Here is a 23,902-nt window from a genome sequence, read left to right on the forward strand (position 1 = left end):
TTTTCAATTCTTCAGAAATTAGACTTGGCCACGGGTCGATTCTCGAACCTATAACAAATATATACATATATATCAAGGTATGATAGAAATATATTCACATCATATTTTTATTTACGTGTTGACGAATTAAGTTGTCAAGTTAGCAGTCCAACGTTAGTAGTCCACAATTAGTAGTCCAATGTTAGTAGTACATATATAAATCAAAATATCACCCTGTAATAATTAAAAAATAGTGTACACGTATTGTATAAGACTCAATCATGACCCACGATACCGCTATTGTAGTTACACGTATTGTGTATGTGGGTCTTTCGATTTATCTGACGTATTGTGTAACTAATGTCTTAACTAATCAAGATTACATGATATTGTCTCGGACTTATCCGAGACTAGTATATTACATGGAAATACTCATGACATGTTAGAATACATATATAATACAAGAAAAGTTAGACAGGATATGGTTAGTATATATTTTAATGAATTAATCCCGTAATCATTTTAGTCATTTCTAACCAATATTGTTTTGCCCATAACTTCTTCATTACAAATCCGTTTTGAGTGAATAAAATTGCTATGGTTTCGTAACAAACTTAAATTTGTGAAACTAAACTGAAAAAATAGTGGTTTATATTGGTTTATATTCAGATTTACAGGTTACAAGTCATTTTTGAAAGAGGTAGTCATTTCCATCGAAAGAACGACATCTTGATGACCATATTGAAAAACATACTTCTATTTTGAGTTAAACCAAGATTTTGGATATAGTATCATGTTCATATGAAATATCATTTTCCCTGAAGAACAACTTTTAAATCAAAGATTATCGTAGTTTTTAATTATCCAACCCAAAACAGCCCCCGGTTTTACTACGACGGCGTATGTCCAGTTTTACGGTGTTCATTGTGTTTCCAAGTTTTAAATCATTAAGTTAGCATATCATATAGATATAAAACATGTGTTAAGTTGTTTTTAAAAGTCAATTTAGAAGAATTAACTTTGTTTGTGAACAAGTTTAGAATTAACTAAACTATGTTCTAGTGTTTACAATTTATATTCTTCGAATAAGATAGTTATAAAGTATGAATTGAAGGATGTTATGAACATCATTACTACCTTAAATATAGTAGGTAAACCTACTGGAAATGATGAGAAATAACTTGAGCTTCAAAGGATCTTTGATGGCTTGGAAGTTCTTGAAGTAGAATCATGACACGAAAACAAGTTCAAGTAAGATTACTACTTGAATTAAGATAGTTATAGTTATAGAAATCGAATCAAAGTTTGAATATGAATATTACCTTGAATTAGAAAGATAACTTAATGTAAATAACAAAAGTTTCTTGATGTTGGATGATTACTTGGAATGGATTTGAAAGCTTGAAAGTAATCTAGTAAACTTGAAATAATTCTTGAAGTGTTCTTGAATGGTTGTTTTTATGATGATTAAAGCTTTTAATTGAAGCTAAAAGATGGGAAAATGCTTGGAGATGATCAAGTATGAAGTTAGGAGTATTTTGGGAGAGAATTTGGAGTGTAAGTATGAGAAAATGGAATGAAGAAATGGTGTGCATGCATAAAAATGTTTTTACTTATTATAAAGAAATAAAAGATTCTTAAGTTTGTTTTTTTGCTAAATAATTCATGCTAGTTGACAAATGGTTGGTTTCACATGTTCCTTAATCATTTAGGGTTGCTAAGGAGTAGATTTTTATGTATATATACCAATAGTATATACATCTAGAAGCTGGATATTATACGAGTACAATTACCGAAAGAATACGAGTAGAATTCTTGATGAAAATGAATGGGAATACAATTGTAACCAATTTTGTTAAGTAGAAGTATTTTGATATATGTCTTGAAGTCTTTCAAAAGTGTATTAATACATCTTAATACACTACATATATATATACATTTTAATTGAGTCGTTAAATCATCGTTAGTCGTTACATGCATGTGTTGTTTTGAAACCTTTAAGTTAACGATCTCGTTTAACGCAATTAATCCATTGTTATTATATCTAATGTGGTGTTAAATTGTTATATTATCATAATAACATAGTGTATTAATATATCTTAATACGATATATATATATATATATATATATATATATATATATATATATATATATATATATATATATATATATATATATATATTAAGACGTCGTTACAACGATAATCGTTACATATATATATCGTCTCGAAATCCTTAAGTTAATAGTCTTGTTTTATTTATATAGTTTATTGTTAATATACCTAATGAGATACTTAATTATCATTTCATCATGTTAAACATATATATGTCCATATATATATATATATATTAACATGTCATATACAAGTTATAACGTTCGTGAATCATCGGATAAACTGGGTGGTCAAATATTTACATAAAATCGGTTTCAATTACTCAAGTCTTAATAAGTTTGATTGCTTAACATGTTGGAAATATTTATTCATGTAAATATTAATCTCATAATATATATATAATCATGGGAAAAAAATCCGGGTTATGACAATTAAGGTGTCATTAGGTGTGATTAACCAAAATTAGTGTTCTAGTGACCAAAACTCCTTTGGGTATAAAGGAGGCAACTATTCTAATTATGTTTAAACAAGTTTTATAAATTATAGATACCCTGAAGTGGTCAAACTAAATTTGATCAAAAGTTCAAACAGAACCTTCTGCGGTCGACTCATGGTTGACCGTGGAGTCAACCGTGCACTCTTGGTTTCATAAACCAGGGTGCAAGGTTCCACTATCTGACTTGCGATCGACCGTGGACCAAACCGTGTGGCTTATATTTCATTTTAAGCTTTATTTTGTTTTAGTCTTTTTCTAGAGTAAGTGTGGATTAGTGAACTTGTATATTTATGTCATGATGTCTACCATCACCTCTAGTTATGTTCATGTGTCATCATCAAAACACTTATTGTTATGAGTTAAGATTAGTATAATCATTAAGCATAAACCCACGTTCTCCCCCAACAATTGTTGTAGAGAGTTTATGCATTATGAGTGTTCTATTTAGAATCTCTTCATTATCATTTTCGTTCTCCGGATTTATTGTTCTAAAAGTATCCATTTGTCGTTGAGTCGATGTGTTACTTATCTTTTTACCAACTACATCGATGAAGCTTCTACCATCACAGAGAGATACAATTGGTGATTTTAGATGTCTTCGACTGTCTTCAACATTACTCCTTGTTTTCACGTTTGTATCACTTTTTTTCGACCACCTTATTTGAATATTGTTTTCATGCATTGTAAACTCTTAGTTTTGTATCCGCAACCTAAACGTTGCTTAGTTTAATAGAAAAATCCTTCGCATATCTTACTCCTTCATATCTCACAAAACCAAATTTTTGACCATTTACAAGTAGTTTTCTTGCCATGTAAATCTCTTTAACATTACTATGCTTCTTAAAAAAAATTCATAGATCGGTTACCATCCACCTTATCGAAAAGTTGAAGAATAAGAACGATGTTATCTGCTAACCTGTTGTCCTCGTCAAGTGATACCCGTGGTCTTTCCCGTTGTAGTTACCATACGCAGGTGCCACATTCCTCGCCGTTACATAGCCTGCTGCCGCTTTTTCTCTCCACACTCTCTCACACAGAGTTGAATAAGATTTAAATATGTGGTTGGAGTTAACTCTTTTTTCTTTTGTTCCCCAAAATGTACGTCTTTACCATCAAAAAATAAATTTCATGGGTCGATATGTAATTTATTGGTGTTAATATATAAATGAATGTGTTGTTGATTCACTAAAAAGACCTGATTGATATATTTAATACTAAACGTAGAACGTCAGCCGCTGGTTGTTTTGTGTGATGTTAGTTGTCGTTTGAAATTATACATGAAGATATAAGAGCAATAGGAGTGGGATCCCGGCTCAGAGTTTGTTACGCTCGGCGATGGCGTTATCCACTCAATAGCCTATCCCACTTACTCGACCCGTTTCGATTGTGTCGTAAAGGTATCGCCGCTCGTCTAACGTGCCATTTTCAGATTCTTTTAGGTTTTATTTTATTATAACGTGTGTGTAATATATATATATATATATATATATATATATATATATATATATATATATATATTGATTCAGTAAAAATATTTCAACGATTAAAAATGTAACCGTGATTTTTTCAGAAACGCCCATGACTCGGTAATTTTTTTTAAAAACACCCTGACCAGATGCGACGCATCCGATCAAATTTTTCTTAAATGCAGACCATCTAAACAGAGTGACGGCAACAGAAACTGAGTTGAGGGATTCAAATGCATCACATCTAATATATGCGACACATCTTGCCCATTGATGATAATGGACACCCGATCCAGTGGATATCCACCCGATTATGATGGATAAGGATGAACTTAATGGAAATGGATACGAATATGGATGAAACTAAATGGATATGGATATGAATGAAAAGTTTCATTTATGTATATATCTATTGCCACCCGAAATACATACATATACATATATACACACACACACACACACAAATACATACATAAACATTTACAATTACAAATATATTTATCGTTATACATACATTTTGCTTGCAACTATAAAATTAATTAAGTATGATATATTATAATAAAACACGTTTATTTAACAAAATAAACATACAAATTACACATATAATTTGTCATAATATATGTTTGATAATGTATTCAACAAAGTATGTTCTATTTTCGACAAACATTACATGTTTTTGTCGATATATTTCAAATATTGTCATGTTATATTTATTTTGCTATATTACATTTATGTTTTTATCGCATATTCAGAAATTATATATATATTTTTTGAATATCCAATGGATATCCATTAACCCGCTTAATCAATTGAATATGAATATAGATGGATGAACTGAAATTAAATAGATATAGATATGAATGAACATAAACTAAATGGATATATATGGATACAACGTCACCCAATCCAAATCCGATCCATTGTCATCCAAAATCCTGCATTGAATTCAACTTTTTGACATTTTAACCATTCTAACACCTGACCAAAATGACGCCAAAACTTTATAAGATCATTTACAGATTTCAAAACTCCACAAAACAATATAATAACATCTTCAAACACTTACATACAATGTTTTATAAAATAACAACATCATAACACAAATCTACAACTACAAAATTCTACTCTCGTACACGATAATCAACATAGTTCCAAAACTACACCTTCCAATATCAAGACACTTATATCATATCATTATCGAGACAGTATCTTCCCATTTTGACCAAATGACAAACAATTTGATATTCATATAAAGCGACAACAAAATCATACAATATACTACAAAAGATGGCGTATCATTTCAAGCGGTTAATATCTCCGGGGGTTTAAGAGTAGAAAGTCCACTTACCAAAAGAGCTTCTAAAACTATGTTCGAAAACTTCTCCTTTCCTTTTGAGCCTGCAGCGCTAGGGCCCACAAAGAATGTATAATACTACACGGGTAAGCGAATCGCTTGTATAATGAGAACATTACTTGCTACCGTTGTATCCCTACTATTGTTTCTCTCCCCCCGTACCGCTACCGTTAGCTTGACTTAATGCTACAATACCTCTTCTGTCGGTTCTATTAAATTTCTCGTAGACTCATCCTTTCTAGCGGTTCAAGTTGACAGTTTCGAGATTTCTCTGGCGGTAAGGCCCCCGGCAGGAAAATTAGTTGTTTGGACTGGTGAGTCATTTTGGTGTTTTTGTGATATTTATAGTGCGTTCTTTGTTGTAGTTAAGGTGATCTACTTATTAGTTTAGTTTGTAATTTATAGGGGTTGAGTTAGTGATAGTTTATGCTTTCTTTAGTTTGATTTAGGGTATAGGTTGGTGTTTAATTGACAGATTTGTTGAAAACGCGTGGTTCAGATGTTTGGGTGATTTCAATCGTTTTTCGTTTAAAGTTTAGTTGGTTGTTCGTTCATGTCTTTTCACTTCGGTTCTTCCTTGATTTTCGTCATTCTTCATTGGATTCATGCATTTCCAATGTAACGACCCGACTTTTTCGACTTATATTTTTGAGCTCTATACTTTCACGAATCTGCGTATATGTGCGTACTGAGCTAGTTTATGCTCTGGGATCTTTATTCATGATTAATTACTTTCGTTAATATCTTACAGCGTGTTATTAAGTGCGCAATCACTTAACTTGATCCTCGAATGCTTTTACGACCGTTAGTGTCACTTGTCGTTTTGAACGAGCTACGTACTTTGTACACGTTTAACTTTTATCATAATTGGAATATTATGACTACGTAATACTAATTGTTATTTTCTAATGACAATTACTTGACTTATTGGTTGCTTAATTACGCTTAGTAATTTACTAATGCACACTAGTTAGTCTTATTGGACTTTTTACCTTAATGGACTTAAGCCCACCCTACTCTAGTTAGTGGACCATTAAATTAGCCCAACTTTAATGGATTTATGATCCATTAAGATGTAGGACAAAAACCCATTAATATGAGCTAACATACTAGCATTTTGTTAACCATTACTACACATGTTGCATGGGATCCCAACAATAAGCACCACCTTTAGACCACCACTAAGCAAAAAACAAAAAGTTGTCCCCTTGTCCCCTCCCCAAAACCGTCCACCTAGAACCCTCCACCACTATATATATCAAGCTTATTTCACCCATTTCAAACTTGATTTCATTCTCATTTTACACACACTTGCTCGCTAATTTTCTCTCTAGTCTTTCTCACACTAAAAATTGTAAGTTTTAAATTTTCCTTCTTCTTCTTCTCTTCATCATCACGACATCATCATCATCTTAAGATCAAGCTTTTTATCTTTTTGATCTTGTTATATCTTGTAGATTCAAACTTTGATTTGAATCCTTCAAGAACATAAAAGATTTAAGCTTTCTAGCTTTGAATCTTCATTACTTTTGTTGGATCTAAGTTTTCTAGCTTATGATCTCTTTATTTTGTTAAAAGAACAAAACTTGTGTTTATGATCTTCATGTAACTTGTAGATCTAGCTTTTTGCTTTAAGGATCTTCAAGAACAGTAAAGATCCAAGCTTTCTAGCTTAGGGTTTCTTAACACTTGAGATCTAAGTTATTATTGTAGATCTCACTTACTTAAAACCTTTTTATGATTTTTATGGTGATAAAAATCAAGTCTTCATCATCTCATATGATGAAGATGCATAAACTTGTATCAAAAGGACAAAGGTTGGAGCTTTATTGTGTTTATACAATAAAGAGACAACCTTGATGTTCAAAACTTGTAAAAAGTTAGCTTTTACTTTTAGTTGTGTGTTTATGGTTAAAAATTGGTCATAATGATGCTAAAACATCAAAGAGTTGTACACTTGAAGCTTATACGCATCAAGGATGAGAACCATGATGAGCATCAAACACCAAGAAACCCACTGGAGCACTTGTTTCTGTTTTTTGGGGTCTGATCAGACTCCTGGGACTTCGGGAAAGTTTATTTTCAGATATTTCGGTTCGATTAGATGACTTTTCGTTTAAGACTCGCCTAAATCCGATATACAGTTTAGGATTTATAGCCTTCCGAAAGTCACTACGCCTTCGTAACGACGTGCTGAAAATTTCTGACCTACTCGCGCTTGAACTGTCACCACGGTCAAACGACATCGAGTTAGGATCTGAAAATTTTATAGTGGTAAGAGGACTCACAAACAGAGTCTTGGCCACTGGCCTCGCTTCATTTCAGTTTGTATAGAAGTCGTAGCAGATGTCCGAAGTTAGCCTATTGTTTCGATCTCTATTCTTGTTGAAAACTTACTTTATCTTTTACGAATGATGATGATGATACTTAAGACTTAACTTACTTACTTTTAAACTTTTGGGGACAATTTACTGACCTAGTAACCTTTGACTTAGGTTGAGGACCTTTTAGACCGACTTACTACTTGCATACTTTTCATAGCGAATTTCACCGCACATTCACTGTGAGTTATAGCTCCCTTTTTACTTTAACTATTTTTGGGAGTGAGAATACACGTGCTTTTTATGTTTTTACATACTAGACACGAGTACTTAAACTTTATATATGTGTGGGTGACATAACGGCACAAAGATTCCCCTTAGCTAGGTAACGTTTAACTATTGGTTTATGAACCGGTAGACGCGAATCTTAGATATGGATCCATAGGGTTTGACATCCCCACTCGGACTAGTCGCGCTAGCATTCAAAGGGTGTTTAATACTTCGTAAACTTACGCACTTTCCAGGTGTACTTTTAGGGGGTGACATTACTTGTTAAGTTAGTTACCAGGTGCCCACAGATAAGCATATACTTTTCATACTATTTTGAATACGAAATCTCGTGGTCTACATTACATTACTGATTAGAAACAAACTATAGCTCACCAACACTCGTGTTGACTTTTTAAGCATGTATTTCTCATGTGCTTAGACGTTGTTGCTTCCGCTGTTAGACTTGCTGTTATAGTCTTGGTGTTATAGACTTGCTGTTACAGACTCGCTGTGTTAGACTTCTGATGCATTACTTAGAGATGTCTCAATCATGGAACTTTTACTTTGCATTCACAACTTATGTTACATTTGAACAATGGCTTTGTAATGACCTTTGTGTCACGTACTTATGTTAATGCTTTCTATTTGTAGAAGCACGTTATCTTTGTAAAACATTTGATGTTGCTAAAGATGTCACCTTTTCATGAATGCAAAACTTGTTTTAAAACAGCATGTAGTATTATACCGTGTAATGGACCTGTTGTTGATTATCCGTACACATTGATTTTATACGGGGCGTCACATTTGGTATCAGAGCATTGGTTGTAGGGAATTAGGTTGTATTAGTGCGTCTTGACCGCATCGAGTAGGATTCACTAATAGGACTAATCTACAACTTGCTCGTTTACTTGTTTCTGCAGAACTGTTGCATGCTACTGCTTACTTTTACTGCTATATGATCTTGCTATATGCTACTGCTTATTCTCGCTACTGCATACTACTATCTGCTTTTTGCATGATACTTCTGTTTGATACTGTTATTATTGCCATGCTATGTACTGCTGTAGACAATCTAGGCTGCTGTAGTTATTATGCCTGATTACGTTCTTGCTACATGTCTGCAATTCGCTGTACCGACTTGGAGAATTTATCTTTCCTAGTTCAGATGTTTTTCTGAACCCTTTTCCCACTCGTCTAACCCTAAGAACTAGTAATGTAATCCACCTGTTACTACCGTTCCACCGTCCCATAGATCGAAACATTACTTCACGTAATCTAGGAAGAGTACCCCTCGGATTACACGCCCACTAAGGTTGAGGACTTGTCTGAGTAACCGTACCCTAATTAGCCACGTACAATGTATGAACATTAGAAGGTTGTTCAGTTAACCCATATCCCATACGCTTTCATGACCGTCACTTATCTCTTTCATCTTTTACCACTGCTCGACGATCTAATGACGCTTCTGGACTTAGGTCCCTAACACTCTTAGGCATTGGAGAAGTCGAGAAGGCATCTCCTTTCACAAGGTCAGAGTGTCTCCTACTGATGCTCAGCCATACCCAAAGACTTAGGAGTCGCCTCAAGACATATCGTATTACTACTTGCTATACATAAAACTCGACACGAGACCCAGATGGAATTTCTAGGAAGGAACCTAACGACATTACCTGAACCCGAACATTTTGAAGAAAATTTCGGGACATTTAGGCATTGATGCATGACCTACGAAACCTATGCACCCACACCGAGAAACCTTGAGATTAATTATGTAGATTTTGTTTTGAGATAGCATAGATAAAGCACCGTTAGATGAAATTGAGTAGAACTTAAAGTGATCACGTTACATTGACCATATGGAGTGATATTGGAATGAACGTACGATTTAGTACAAAATAATGACGCCAGGCCAGCGTGATTATATTGAAGTAAATCATGCAGAAGTTCCAATGTTACTACGTAAGGAATATGAAGTGATTCAAAGAAAATTTTAGTAGGAACCACTTGAGTATACGCATTATGGTCTGTTAGAGGTAGGGAAAGAATAACCACATAGCCCAGATACCATACAAGAAGGGCTTTGATTGCAGAATTGATAACCCGAAAATTTGTTATAGATAGACACCCTGGACACTTAAGGAAAAAGTTCTCAAATAGGAAAAACTTTGGACTTACTTGAGGTAGAGAAATCGTTATCTCATCTATGGAGACTCGCATGGATCCTGATTATAGTTAGGGTACGATTCGTCACAACGTTTTATTGTCTCTAAGTTGTTTAATACTATAGTGATAGAAACCTTATATCTAAGGACCCTAGTGTTATGACTAATAAGCCATTAACAACCATGAGAGTTAAGTATTCTATATGACAAGCTAATGGTAAGCTGGCAGAGATAGAGGAATAATTTAAGGTAGTACCTTAATATTAACAGGTGGGTTATTTAGAGATGACCTCATGTCAACAAAACTTGGAAGTTTTAAAGTAGTAGTGTAAAGGATTAGTTACCTACGCATAAGCAGATGTTATTTGAGAAGATTGATAGAATTTTTCAAGGTAGTATAATAAGATTTGGTTGGAATGAGCCTTAAGATTAACCTAACACCCATCAATTTGGGAAGCTTGATGCAATAGTTGGAATGGACTTTAGGATTAACCTAATACTCATCAAGTTAGGAAGCTTTGATGAAATTGTTGGAACGGACTGGTTTTCAAGGATGAAAGCGAAAGTTATTTATAGTGAGAAGATTATTCGTATACCTCACGAGAATGGCGAGCCAAAAGCCATCTGGGTTACTTCAACAACCCAAAATCCCACGATGAAAATGGGAAGGAATAACAATGGATTTCATCACGAAGCTACCGAAAACGGTAGGCGGTTATGACACTATCTGGGTTATCGTTGACCGCCTCACCAAATCTGCTCACTTTCTAACTATGAAAGAAACCGATACAATGGACAAACTTGCACAACGATACACAAAGGAACTTGTATCCTGTCACTTCAGCAATTCAAATCCTATAATAAAGACTACCTAAGAATCTTATTTGATACTCATTCTTACGCGACTCTAAATCCTAACTTATTCTGAGAGATTTCTTATTCGATAATAATCACACCCTCATCCTTCTTACTTCGATATTAGTCATACCAGTTCAAAAATTTTCAAAATCAATGGGGGGTTAATTCTCATCCTCATACTCTCCCATCCGTATCTTACTTATAAGCAACAGCTTCACACTTAAGCATTTTTTTTTTTGGTCAAAGGACTTATGCCCTACTAATAGTCATCAACCACATTTAAATTCAATAGTTTTCATTACCTCGCGACATTGTTGCTCAAATATCACCCGAAGTTTTCAAAAATCTTTTACTCGATCCTCATCAATCTTTTTCTAACTTGTAACCTCCGAAATATGAAAATTTTGTTTGCCAAAATTTTACACACACTATTTTACTGTGTGATCCTCTCAAAGTTTTATAAAAATAAATTTATTTTTTGCCATTCGTACAAATTTTAGAAATCATATATGTTATATATAATAAAGTAAATAATTACTTATTTTTGACTACTACATATGAAATTTTACTTTCACTTTTACAAATCAATTCTTTTATTCAAAGGATATTTTAATTAGAATAGTACATGTTGTACATAACTCTAGTTTACTAAGAACTTCGTTTCTTTTCTTACATTGTCACCTTAAACGATTTCTATAAAATTTTCGTTGCTTGTTATATAAAATTTTTCGTGTTATTCGTATCCCAGTCATCATGAAGACTTCACAATCGTCAAAACCGAGAGATTCATGTGTGTGATAAAGGCACTTACTACCACGTCATGCAGAGCCTTCGAGCATCAACTAACACTTAAACCATTCAAAATTATTGCATTGCCTCAGGGATCTTATTTGCCACAAATGTTGGAACGATGCTCTTTCTTACATAACTCTAAGTCCTGACTTATTCCAGGGGATTCTCATTTAGTAATATTAACACCATCAGTATTCCGACTTTAATATTAGTCATAACCTGTTTGGCATTTTGCAAAGTCAAGAAGCGATTAACTTCTTGTCCTCATGCTCTATCCTTCATACATCACTTTTAGCAACGGCTTCGCATGCGAACATTTTTGGCCCAAAGACTTATGTCCTGATAATTATCAAAATTACATTTAATCCATTAGTTTTCATTACCTAGTAACATGTCACCCGATGATTCAAATATTTTTCACTCGATCTTTTTCAACTCGTAACCTCTGAAATACGAAAAACTATGTTTATTAAGATTTTTACACGTTGTTTATTTGTGCGGTCCTCACAAGATTTATGGACAAATGAAGTTAATAAAAAATTTCTGTCACTTATGCGATTTATAAAATCATATATGTATGTATATAATTAAGTTAATAAATTTGCCTTTACTCTCAGCTAAAATTTTAATTCATTTATTCAAATGAAACGTTTCTTAAATATCGGGTTCTTTATGCCTATGGTCTCCTTCTAAAATTAAGGGGTTAGTAAAAACCGTGGCTAACACTATCCAGACATCAAAGTTACTACCTGTCAGCTTTGACTTATATTTTTGTGCTCTATACTTTCACGAATCCGCGTATATGTGCATACTAAGCTAGTTTATGCTCTGGGATCTTTATTCATGATTAATTACTTTCGTTAATATCTTACAGCGTGTTATTAAGTGCGTAATCACTTAACTTGATCCTCGAATGCTTTTACGACCGTTAGTGTCACTTGTCATTTTGAACGAGCTACGTACTTTGTACACGTTTAACTTTTGTCATAATTGGAATAATATGACTACGTAATACTAATTGTTATTTTCTAATGACAATTACTTGACTTATTGGTTGCTTAATTATGCTTAGTAATTTACTAATGCACACTAGTTAGTCTTATTGGACTTTTTACCTTAATGGACTTAAGCTCACCCTACTCTAGTTAAAGGACCATTAAATTAGCCCAACTTTAATGGATTTATGATCCATTAAGATGTAGGATAAAAACCCATTAATATGAGCCAACATACTAGCATTTTGTTAACCATTACTACACATATTGCATGGGATCCCAACAATAAGCGCCACCTTTAGACCACCACTAAGCAAAAAGAAAAAAGTTGTCCCCTTGTCCCCTCCCCAAAACCGTCCACCTAGCACCCTCCACCACTATATATATCAAGTGTAACACACCGTTTTTCAGTTACGCGTTATTTTGGACGTTATTCGAATTACGAGGCGTGTAAGCGTATATTTGGATCCCAAATAAAGTTTGAGTTGATATTCCAAAACCTTACCATTGGATAGTAAATCTCATTACGTTTCCAACGATATTTGATACATCGAAAACGGAGTTACGGTTTGAAAGTTACGACCAAAACAAGATTCAGTTTCAGTCTCAGTTGTTTTGGACGCCGTCCGGCCATTTTGGACGCCGTCCAAATGGCCTGACGGGCCATCTGTGATATTTTAATGTTTTTAAAGGGTATATTTTGGGGTGTTTTGGTCTTTTCACTTTGGGATCGGTTTGGGAGCATCAAAACTGATCCAAGGCTCTTTCAAGCCCCATTTTCACCCACACAAACACTCCCATCTTATTTAGAGAGAGAGGGTGAGTTTTAGAGAGAGAAAGCTTCGATTGGAGAAGAAGAAGCTTGAATCGGGTGAAGGGTCGAGTGTTAAAGTTGTTCCTTGCGTTCTTAGCTAGGTGATAGTTATGCGAGGTGTATATAAAATAGCTTAAATTTTACTAGGAAATACTATTAAATACGATACAATTTTACACAAGATATTTATTTATTTATTGAATGGATATACTTAAACCTTGCTACAACACTTATAGGCAGTGTACCTAATCGTACAGTAGTGTAGTTTTTAGTAAGTCCGGTTCGTTCCACAGGGAAAATCTTTTAATCAAAGCTTAACGCTATATTAGTTTAAATTTATAAAAATACAAATATATATATAAGTAATATTATTATTATAAAGGGGGGTTTTTACCGTTTAATGACCGGTTTGTCGATTTTAAAACTTTAAGTCGCAGTTAAAACAAAATGTAAAATATTAAATAAATAAAAGACTTAATTTAAAGCATAAAGTAAATAACAATAATGAAATTTCGATAAATAAAAGTGCAATAAAATTGCGATAATTAAAAAGTACGATAATTAAAAGTGCAATTAAATACAATAACAATAAAAAGTGCGATAATTAGAAGTGCAATTAAATATAAAATAAAGGAAATTAAATATGAAATAAAAAAATTATGCTTATTTAAACTTCCATAATCATGATGTTTGACGTGTTGATTTTAGTTTTATGCCCATGGGTTAATTGTTCTTTGTCCTGGATTATTTAATATGTCCATACGGATTTGTCCATAATAGTCCATCAGTCATAAATATAAAGAGCGAAAGCCTTCGTCAAATTATTCTTATTCCCGAAGTCAAATATTCCAACTAATTGGGGATTCGAATTGTAACAAGGTTTTAATACTTTGTTTAATGAATACACCAGGTTATCGACTGCGTGTAAACCAAGGTTTTACTACTTTGTTAACAATTACACCAATTACCCTTGAATGTAATTCACCCCTGTTTCAACAAGTCTATTAACTATTAATCCAGTTCCGTGTCCGGTAAAATGTATAATTATTGGTATTTATAGGTATCCCGCCCACCGTACCCAGTCAAGCGTATGTGGTAATATATAAATACGTCGAATTATAAGTTTGTATATTAAATTAACAAGGTATTGTTTAGTTAATATAAAATCCATTAATAGCCCATAGTCTAATTTCCACAAGTGTCGTTCTTTTATCCAAACTCCAATTATGGTACAAAGCCCAATTACCCAATTTTAGTAATTAGCCCAACATCATGATTACTTCGGTATTAAATAAGCATAATAATAACTTAGCTACGAGACATTAATGAAAATAATATAAACATAACTTACAATGATTAAAAATAGCGTAGCGTTACACGGACAGAATTTCGACTTACACCCTTACAACATTCGCTAACATACCCTTATTATTAGGATTTAAAATTAAAATATAAATATAAATATTTACGTATACATATATAGAGAGAGATTGAATTTTTTGATGATAAAAATGATCAGAATTCGTTTGCTTTTATAGGGATTTGAGTCCAGGGGAGCTCCGCGACTCGCGGCATTTTTGCTCTTCAAACTCTGCGAGTCGCGGAGTTTGAAATTCCAGCTCACTCCATTTTGGCTGCTTTCTTGCCGATGGATTTTTATATAAATATAATATATATATAATTTATATAATTAATTATATATTATATTATATTTATATACATAGTTCACTTGTAATTTTTAGTCCGTTGCGTCGAGCGTTGAGAGTTGACTCATGTCCCGGTTCCGGATTTTCGAACGTCCTTGCGTACAATTTAATATCTTGTACTTTGCGTTTTGTAACTTGTACTCTTGTCATTTTGAGACGTTTCTCATCAATAAATTGAACCACTTGGATTGTATTTTGTACTTTTGAGCTTTTTGGTCGTTTGCTTCTTCAATTCGTCGAATCTATCTTTTGTCTTCACCTTTTTATTATTTAAACGAATATCACTTGTAAATAGAACAATTGCAACTAAAAGCTTGTCTTTCTTGAGGAATAATGCTATGAAATATATGTTCGTTTTTAGCATTATCACTAGGTTTTGGTAGTGGTGGTAAGTCCTAACTCCGATTTTTCTTTATTTGATTTTGATATTCAAATTAGGGTTTGAGCTTGATTTTGTTAGAAACCCTTGAATAGTTGTGAAATGGGTTTGTTGTGGTTAGTAGATGGGTTTTGACCCGTTATTGGCGGGTTAGGGTTTGATGATGAATTTGGTCATGGTTTTGGGTATAATCACTAAATCATAAATTTGTTAGTGTATAGATGTTCATAAGAACTTGTGTACTAGTCAAAATGGGTATTGACCTTGATTTGTGTCGAATTATGTTTTGAGTCAAGAATTGGCGAATCAAGTATGTAAATACTTGATTTAGGTGGTATTTGCTGTTTTGGGAATATAATCATTAGCCGTTAGTGATTTTGGGCGTTTTTGAGACTTATGTCAAAATGGATAAATTTGAATGGGTCGGAATTACCACCCGTAGTGGTAATTGGTGAAGTCCACTTTAGGTGTCTAAATGGGTGGTTTGTGAAGATAAGTAGAAACACTTGGTTAAGGGTGTTGGAGTTAAATTCTCTCATAGAGAATGTATGTTGATGGTTTGTATATCTATATGCGTATTATAGGTCAAAGGTTTGCTCGGTTGCGTTTGGAGGCGATTTACATACATGATTTGTGCGGGCGTTTCGAGGTGAGTGGAATAATTATGCATGTATGTATATAGTGTATTTATTTGTGAATGTTATGGTATGAACCATCGAGCCGGTAGTGCCATAACATGTATGTGACGAGTGTCAAAGTGTGAACCACGAGCCGGTAGCACTATAAACATGATGTGAATCACGAGACGGTAGCATCAAAGTGTGAACTACGAGCCTGTAGCACTATAAACATGATGTGAACCACGAGCCGGTAGCATCAAAGTGTGAACCACGAGCCGGTAGCACTATAAACATGATGTGAACCACGAGCCGGTAGCATCAAAGTGTGAACCACGAGCCGGTAGCACTATAAAATGAGGCGTGAACTACGAGCCGGTAGCGCCAAAGTGTGAACCACGAGCCGGTAACACTATAAATGAGTATGACTCAAATGCGTAGTGGCGTGAACCAAAGAGCCGGTAGCGTCATAGCATTATGTATGGTGTGAACCACGAGCCGGTAGCACCATAGCGTTTATGGTTAACCCTATTGTGTTTGTTGATTGTTTAGCATATTATATTATATTGTTTGAGTATATGCTATTGGTTATGCTAGCTTGCGGTATTGGAGGTTATTAACTTTATACTTGAGATGGTTTGCTAATTATATTGCTAGCATGTATGCGGTATGTGAGTAAGTGTATGCAAGTAGGTACATTATATATGTATATGTATAATTATTGCATTCACTAAACTTTATGCTTACCCCTCTCGTTGTTTACCTTTTTACAGGTATTGTGTTACGAAGCTAACTAGTTGTTAGACTAGATGCTTAGGAGCGCTTGGGCTCGATGGGGTAGCTTTGGATATATGAATGCGGTTTGAGGGATTGGTAGCCCCCGGGATTATGCTCTTGGTATCGGGTTGGGTTGTAGAGTCCTAATCCGTCTAAAGATATAAATGGGTCAAAATCGCTATGTTATTGTAAGACGGGTCGTTGTGGGTCCGGTGTAGTAAAACTTGTTTTTATTGTGGAAATATACTATTTTTACTTAATATGTCATGTTGTGAAAAGGTTTTCGTTTAAAAGTGTCGGGAAGCGGGTTTTCCGCTCATGTAAGTTGGACCCCGGAGACAGCAAACTTTAGTTCATTTGGACGCCGTCCAGGTCTTCTTTGCTGGACGCCGTCCAGATGTACTACTTCAGAATTTTTTTTTAGTGTGTTTTTGAGATAACGAAGTCGGGACGTTACAAGCTTATTTCACCCATTTCAAACTTGATTTCATTCTCATTTTACACACACTTGCTCTCTAATTTTCTCTCTAGTCTTTCTCACACTAAAAATTGTAATTTTTAAATTTTCCTTCTTCTTCTTCTTCTTCTCTTCATCATCATGACATCATCATCATCTTAAAATCAAGCTTTTTAGCTTTTTGATCTTGTTATATCTTGTAGATTTAAACTTTGATTTGAATCCTTCAAGAACATAAAAGATTCAAGATTTCTAGCTTTGAATCTTCATTACTTTTGTTGGATCTAAGTTTTCTAGCTTATGATCTCTTTATTCTGTTAAAAGATCAAAACTTGTGTTTATGATCTTCATGTAACTTGTAGATCTAGCTTTTTGCTTTAAGGATCTTCAAGAACATTAAAGATCCAAACTTTCTAGCTTAGGGTTTCTTAACACTTGAGATCTAAGTTATTATTGTAGATCTCACTTACTTGGAACCTTTTTATGATTTTTATGGTGATAAAAATCAAGTCATCATCATCTCATATGATGAAGATGCATAAACTTGTATCAAAAGGACAAAGGTTGAAGCTTTATTGTGTTTATACAATAAAGAGACAACCTTGATGTTCAAAACTTGTAAAAAGTTAGCTTTTACTTTTAGTTGTGTGTTGATGGTTAAAACTTAGTCATAATGATGCTAAAACATCAAAGAGTTGTACACTTGAAGCTTATACGCATCAAGGATGAGAACCGTGATGAGCATCAAGCACCAAGAAACCCACCGGAGCACTTATTTCTGTTTTTTGGGGTCTGATCAGACTCCTGGAACTTATGGAAAGTTGATTTTCAGATAGTTCGGTTCGAGTAGATGACTTTTCGTTTATGACTCGCCTAAATCCGATATACGGTTTAGGATTTATAGCCTTCTGAAAGTCACTACGCCTTCGTAACGACGTGCTGAAATTTCTGACCTACTAGCGATTGAACTGTCACCACGGTCAAACGACATCGAGTTAGGATCTGAATATTTGATAGTGGTAAGAGGACTCACAAACGGAGCCTTGGCCACTGGCCGCACGTCATTTCAGTTTGTATAGAGGTCGTAGCAGCTGTCCGAAGTCAGCCTATTGTTTCGATCTCTATTCTTGTTGAAAACTTACTTTATCTTTTACGAATGATGATGGTGATGATACTTAAGACTTAACTTATTTACTTTTAAACTTTTGGGGACAATTTACTGACCTAGTAACCTTTGACTTAGGTTGAGGACCTTTCGGACCAACTTACTACTTGCATACTTTTCATAACGACTTTCACCGCACATTCACTGTGAGTTATAGTTCCCTTTTTACTTTAACTATTTTTAGGACTGAGAATACATGCGCTTTTTATGTTTTTACATACTAGACACGAGTACTTAAACTTTATATATGTGTGGGTGACATAACGGCACAAAGATTCCCCTTAGCTAGGTGACGTTTAACTATTGGTTTATGAACCGGTAGACGCGAATCTTAAATATGGATCCATAGGGTTTGACATCTCCACTCGGGCTAGTCGCGCTAGCATTCAATGGGTGTTTAATACTTCGTAAACTTACGCACTTGCCAGGTGTACTCTTAGGGGGTTAAATATTTTTTAAAAATTTGACGTTAAATTTTTTTGTTTGAGTTTTATAATACTTGATATACTAATGAAAATACATTTAAAACACAATACAACAACAATAAAACTCAATCCTACATATGTCGAGTATTGAGAGATAAGATGTAGACAATCTTTCCCTTATTTTAGAATAAAGAGTAGTCATTGCACTACTTAGAGTGAAACACTTCAAGAGTAGAGAAAGTCCTCTCTCTCAATGTTCGATGGATAAAGAGATTGCTTCCGAATGGACTTCCGACCAATAAGTAGGTTTAAAAAAGTGTGAGACGTCTTGAAAATGGTAGAATCAAATTTTCATAGGTTTTAAACATGTCTGAAGTTTAATTTATGCTCTAAGCGACAGTCAAGTCGCCAGTAAATTTGAGGTTTGCTTTTGACTCGATTAATAGAGCCAAATTTAAAACACTATATATTTTCATCTAATATTATATACGGAGTAAGGAGTAACTAGAAAAAAGATATTTACAGTTAAAATTGAAACATAGGGACCGTTGAAAGTAAAACCGAACACTTTGATAGGACGGAGTAACTATAATTTATTCAAATATAATTAGGTTTGTATTGTAAATTTGTAATCTCTTTGGTTATATTTAAGTTATATTTTTAAATTTATTTCTAGAAAATATTACAATATATAAAGAAAGTCGTAAATATAAAATAAAATTGAATAAAAATAATGGGGTCTACCTCCAACAGAAAACCAGGGTCCATAACATGAACACAATACATGATTAATCACTAAATTACACACCCACTGAAGCATGCGATTCGCACGTACCAAAAACCACACATACACGTTGTTTGTATTCGCACGCGCGGGGGGTCAGGTACATTCATTTATGTCTATATAGCTGGTCTCTCTCTCTTTTCACCCTCACTTCATCTTTTGACTATATTTTTTACTACTCTTTCTCTTTCTTTCACACACACCCGTGATTCACCCCTGCAGATTTTGTTTCTGGGTTTTCAAGATTCTTGGATTTGGGATTTGGGTTTTCAAAGTTGTTTGCAAAGGTAAAAACTTTTTAGGCTAATCTATTTTTATTTATTTATTATTTTTATATTTTGTTCTTCATGCTTAGTTTATGATATGGTGCAATTCTCTGTTTGGTTTCTGGGTTTATATAATTATAAGATTGTAAAGTTGGTGTTAGTTTAGATGCAGTATTACATCTTTAATTTACTTTTTTTGCTTGTAATGTAGTAAGCTTTATAAATATTGTTTTTTTTTTCTTTTTCTTTCTTTTGAATGTAATTGTTTACTTTAATTCTTTCAATTTATTAGTTACTCCGGTACTGGTATATGGGTTTATAAAATAAATTGAGATTTGGGTTTCAGAGTTTAAGATTAATTAGCTTGAGATTAGGGGGTATCAATTATTTCAATTCTTGTATTTTATTATGTGGTATCATATTTGCTATCTTGTAATTTCAAAATTTTCAAAAGATTTGATTTTTAATAGAAATAGAAATTATATGTTATTATAAATTATCAATTACACTAATTAGTAATTATGTGTTACTAGTATATGAGTAGCTGATACCTTTTTCATTTCATAGGCCACTGTTTTAATCCAAAATACTCCGTATTAAATATTAATATTTAATTCTAATTATGTTTTCTTGTTATTTATTTAATTGACAGTTGTGGTTAAAAAAGCATGCGGTGGTGTAGCTTATCAGTAGACGTTTATCGGAAAGTCATCTCCCTCAACCTCTACTGCCGAGTGATTCTATAAAGTCAAAACCCTTGTGAAATTACCAAAATACCCTTATTATATACTCACTTCTAAAATCATTCATTTTTATCCATGGGTACTAATCTTTTTGTTGTCATCCCTTGTTACTGCCGTTGGATTAGTTGAATCTTGATCAAAGTTTCAATCTTTTCGCGTTTTAAGCTCTTTAATATCTCCTTTTAGTGGTAGCTATACTAATTCATATAAAAAAAAGTTTAGTAGTAGTAGTTATGGTGTGTCAATCAGCTGGACAAACAAGATTCAGGGAATTGAAACATGAAAATGGAGTTAATGGGAGTACCACCATAGTTGTCAAAGTTATTGCTTGTTTTCAACCTCTTCAAGATTGTCAGGTTAGTTGATGTAACTAATAGTTAGTTATTATAAATCTTACTGTATTTTGTTTCAGTTATAGCTGATGTTTCAATCTAAATTAAATATTCGGTTTTTTTTTTTTATGCAGGCCGAGTATTTTCGACTTTTGCTTAAGCCCGTAACGTAGTCTGTTTTTCTTTTTTCGCGATCAAGCTGGAATATTTTGTTTTCGTCTATTTTAGAGTTACTCAGAAATCTTTGAAGTTTTTGCCTTGCACATTGTTGATCTACTGGTAAGTTTCTTGATTTAGAGAGTTAGAATATGTATTTTATACTTTTATTGTATTATCTTGTTGATTAGAGGTGGCAAAATTGGGATGTGTAGTAGATATTTGAGCTAAATAAGAAATGGGTCAAATGGGTCTAACGGGTTAAAAATTCCCCTATAATCTACAAAATGAATTAGCATATGAATATTAGACGCGACAAAACAATTTAGTGTTTGTAATCATTTTATACTTTTATTGTATTATCTTGTATTTTATACTTTTATTGTCTTGTAGTTTATACTTTTATTGTATTACAATTTAGTGTTTGTAAAATGAATAAGCATATGAATAAGAGTTAGAATATGTATTTTATACTTTTATTGTATTATCTTGTATGAACAAAAAGTAGATTAAACCATGTACATCATTTTTAATTAAATAATTTAGTGTTTGTAATCATCTAACAAGAATATAATTTATACCGAAAAGGGTTATGATCATCTCGACACATGTTTTGTCGCGTCTAATATTCATATTCATATGCTTATTCATTTTGTATTATTTGCAGGTGATAGTTCTGTTTGAATGGATAAAGGTTTTGAATCCTGGTTTCAAAACCAACAAATCGATCCAAGGCTGTCGAGTGCTCCTTTTGGTTTCCAGCACCGACTCAACGGTCCATCTTTGGGGAATACGGTTTCACCCAATTTGACTAATGGAAACCTTCCGTTTACATTTGCAGCAACCAACCCACAAGCATCGCGTGGTTGGTTCAAAGGTTTGACCCCTGTGGTCAACTCGATTCCGAAACAACAATTTCTTGAACCTCGAACAACACACGAGGCTCAAAAGAAATTTCTCGTGTTCGATCAGTCGCACGATCGAACAACATTGATTTATACTTCAACCCCAACCCAGTTCCACCTCCCAAAACCTCATCTTACCTTCAACTTGAAAAACGAAAATTCAATGATAGAAAAACACGTGGATACTCGTTTTCGTAACACATTTGTTGACGATGGAAACAATGAGATAAGCGAAATGCATGAGGATACCGAAGAGCTTGAAGCGTTGCTATATTCGGATGATGATGAGTTTGATTATTCCGAGGATGAGGAAGAACAAAGTACCGCACATTCCCCTAGTACGATGATGGGGTCTCATAAATATGAATGGTGTAATGAGAATGATCTCGAAGAAGTAGCTAGTTCAAATAGTTGTCATAAACGTCATAAACTTGAATCTGGAAAGTATGATGTAGTTTCACTTGAGGACACTGCGAGTTCAGGAAAATCGGGCGTTTATTGCTCCAGTGAAGAGGAATTCAGTTGCTGCGGGAATGGGAATGGGAATGGGAATGGGAATGGGAATGGGAATGGGAATGGGAATGATTCCCGAGCGGGAAATGGATTCCCGGAAATAGAATCGGATAGTTTACGAGCAAGAAAAGAGAAAGTGAAAGAAACTATCAGTATTCTTGAGGATTTGATTCCTGGTGGAAAAAGTGGCAAGGATGCGGTGATGATTATCGACGATGCCATCAGTTACTTGAGAATTTTGAAGGTGAAAGCGAAAGCGATGGGGCTCGATTCGCTTTAGAAAACCATAAAGAAAGTTCGAATCTTTTTCTTTGGAGACCGTGTTGCTATAGTGAAGTGTTATGGTTCTGATATGGTTAGTGTATTATGTTTGTTATTTGTGTGGAAAAGGAATATGGTAACTTTAAGATTGAAATTTAAAAGCTTATGTTAAAGGTAAGTTTGATGACCATCAAAGCCATTCATGGATGGTAAGGTAAGATTAGGCTTGAATTGGTAAAATCTTCAGAAATGTACAAGTTTTAATGCGTAAAGCACAAGTCCTTGCAAAATCATTGTCTTTCATTTGGTGTAAAAAGTGCTTCTTGGAGGTTTACAAGAGAAGGAAGATGTTGAAAGCTACTACTGTATAATATGATAATTACTCCGTATTATTTATTTTTTTACTTTTTTTAAGTTTGTGTGAAGGTGTAATTTGGTACTTTGCTATTGGAATTAAAAGACTCTGAATTGGAAGTTTGTTACTATTAATCTATTTTTCAAGTTGCTTTTTTTTTTGGATTCTTAATGAAACTTCATGGAAGAAAATAAAGGTTAAAGACTAATTCAAAGCATGTGTAATAATTGAATTATTGGTAATGATAGTGATTCTTCATGGGTGTATAAAGGTTTAAAGAAAAGCAGTCCTTATTACCAGATCTCTGAGTAATGTACAACTTGTACTGCGTGAGGTACAAACTGAAAATAATTACTTAGATGATTGACTGAGAGCCTTCATGGGTGTCTAAATGGTTATGGTCAGTCTTGTGCTCTGACAATTTTATACAAGAAACAAAT

At 33.7% G+C, this 23,902-nt stretch overlaps 1 protein-coding gene across 1 annotated transcript; it reads left to right on the forward strand.

The window, feature by feature from the left end:
* Window positions 1-20,094: 20,094 nt before the first annotated feature.
* On the forward strand, window positions 20,095-23,618 carry LOC139898787 (transcription factor bHLH143-like). The gene is made up of 4 exons (XM_071881560.1): window positions 20,095-20,218; window positions 20,850-21,296; window positions 21,407-21,551; window positions 22,096-23,618. The coding sequence occupies exon 4, from the start codon at window positions 22,113-22,115 to the stop codon at window positions 23,124-23,126; it is 1,014 nt and encodes a 337-aa protein (XP_071737661.1). The 5' UTR covers window positions 20,095-20,218; window positions 20,850-21,296; window positions 21,407-21,551; window positions 22,096-22,112; the 3' UTR covers window positions 23,127-23,618.
* Window positions 23,619-23,902: the final 284 nt, after the last annotated feature.

The sequence above is a fragment of the Rutidosis leptorrhynchoides genome, chromosome 3, assembly GCF_046630445.1.
Source record: "Rutidosis leptorrhynchoides isolate AG116_Rl617_1_P2 chromosome 3, CSIRO_AGI_Rlap_v1, whole genome shotgun sequence".
NCBI classification, from domain to species: Eukaryota; Viridiplantae; Streptophyta; class Magnoliopsida; order Asterales; family Asteraceae; genus Rutidosis; species Rutidosis leptorrhynchoides.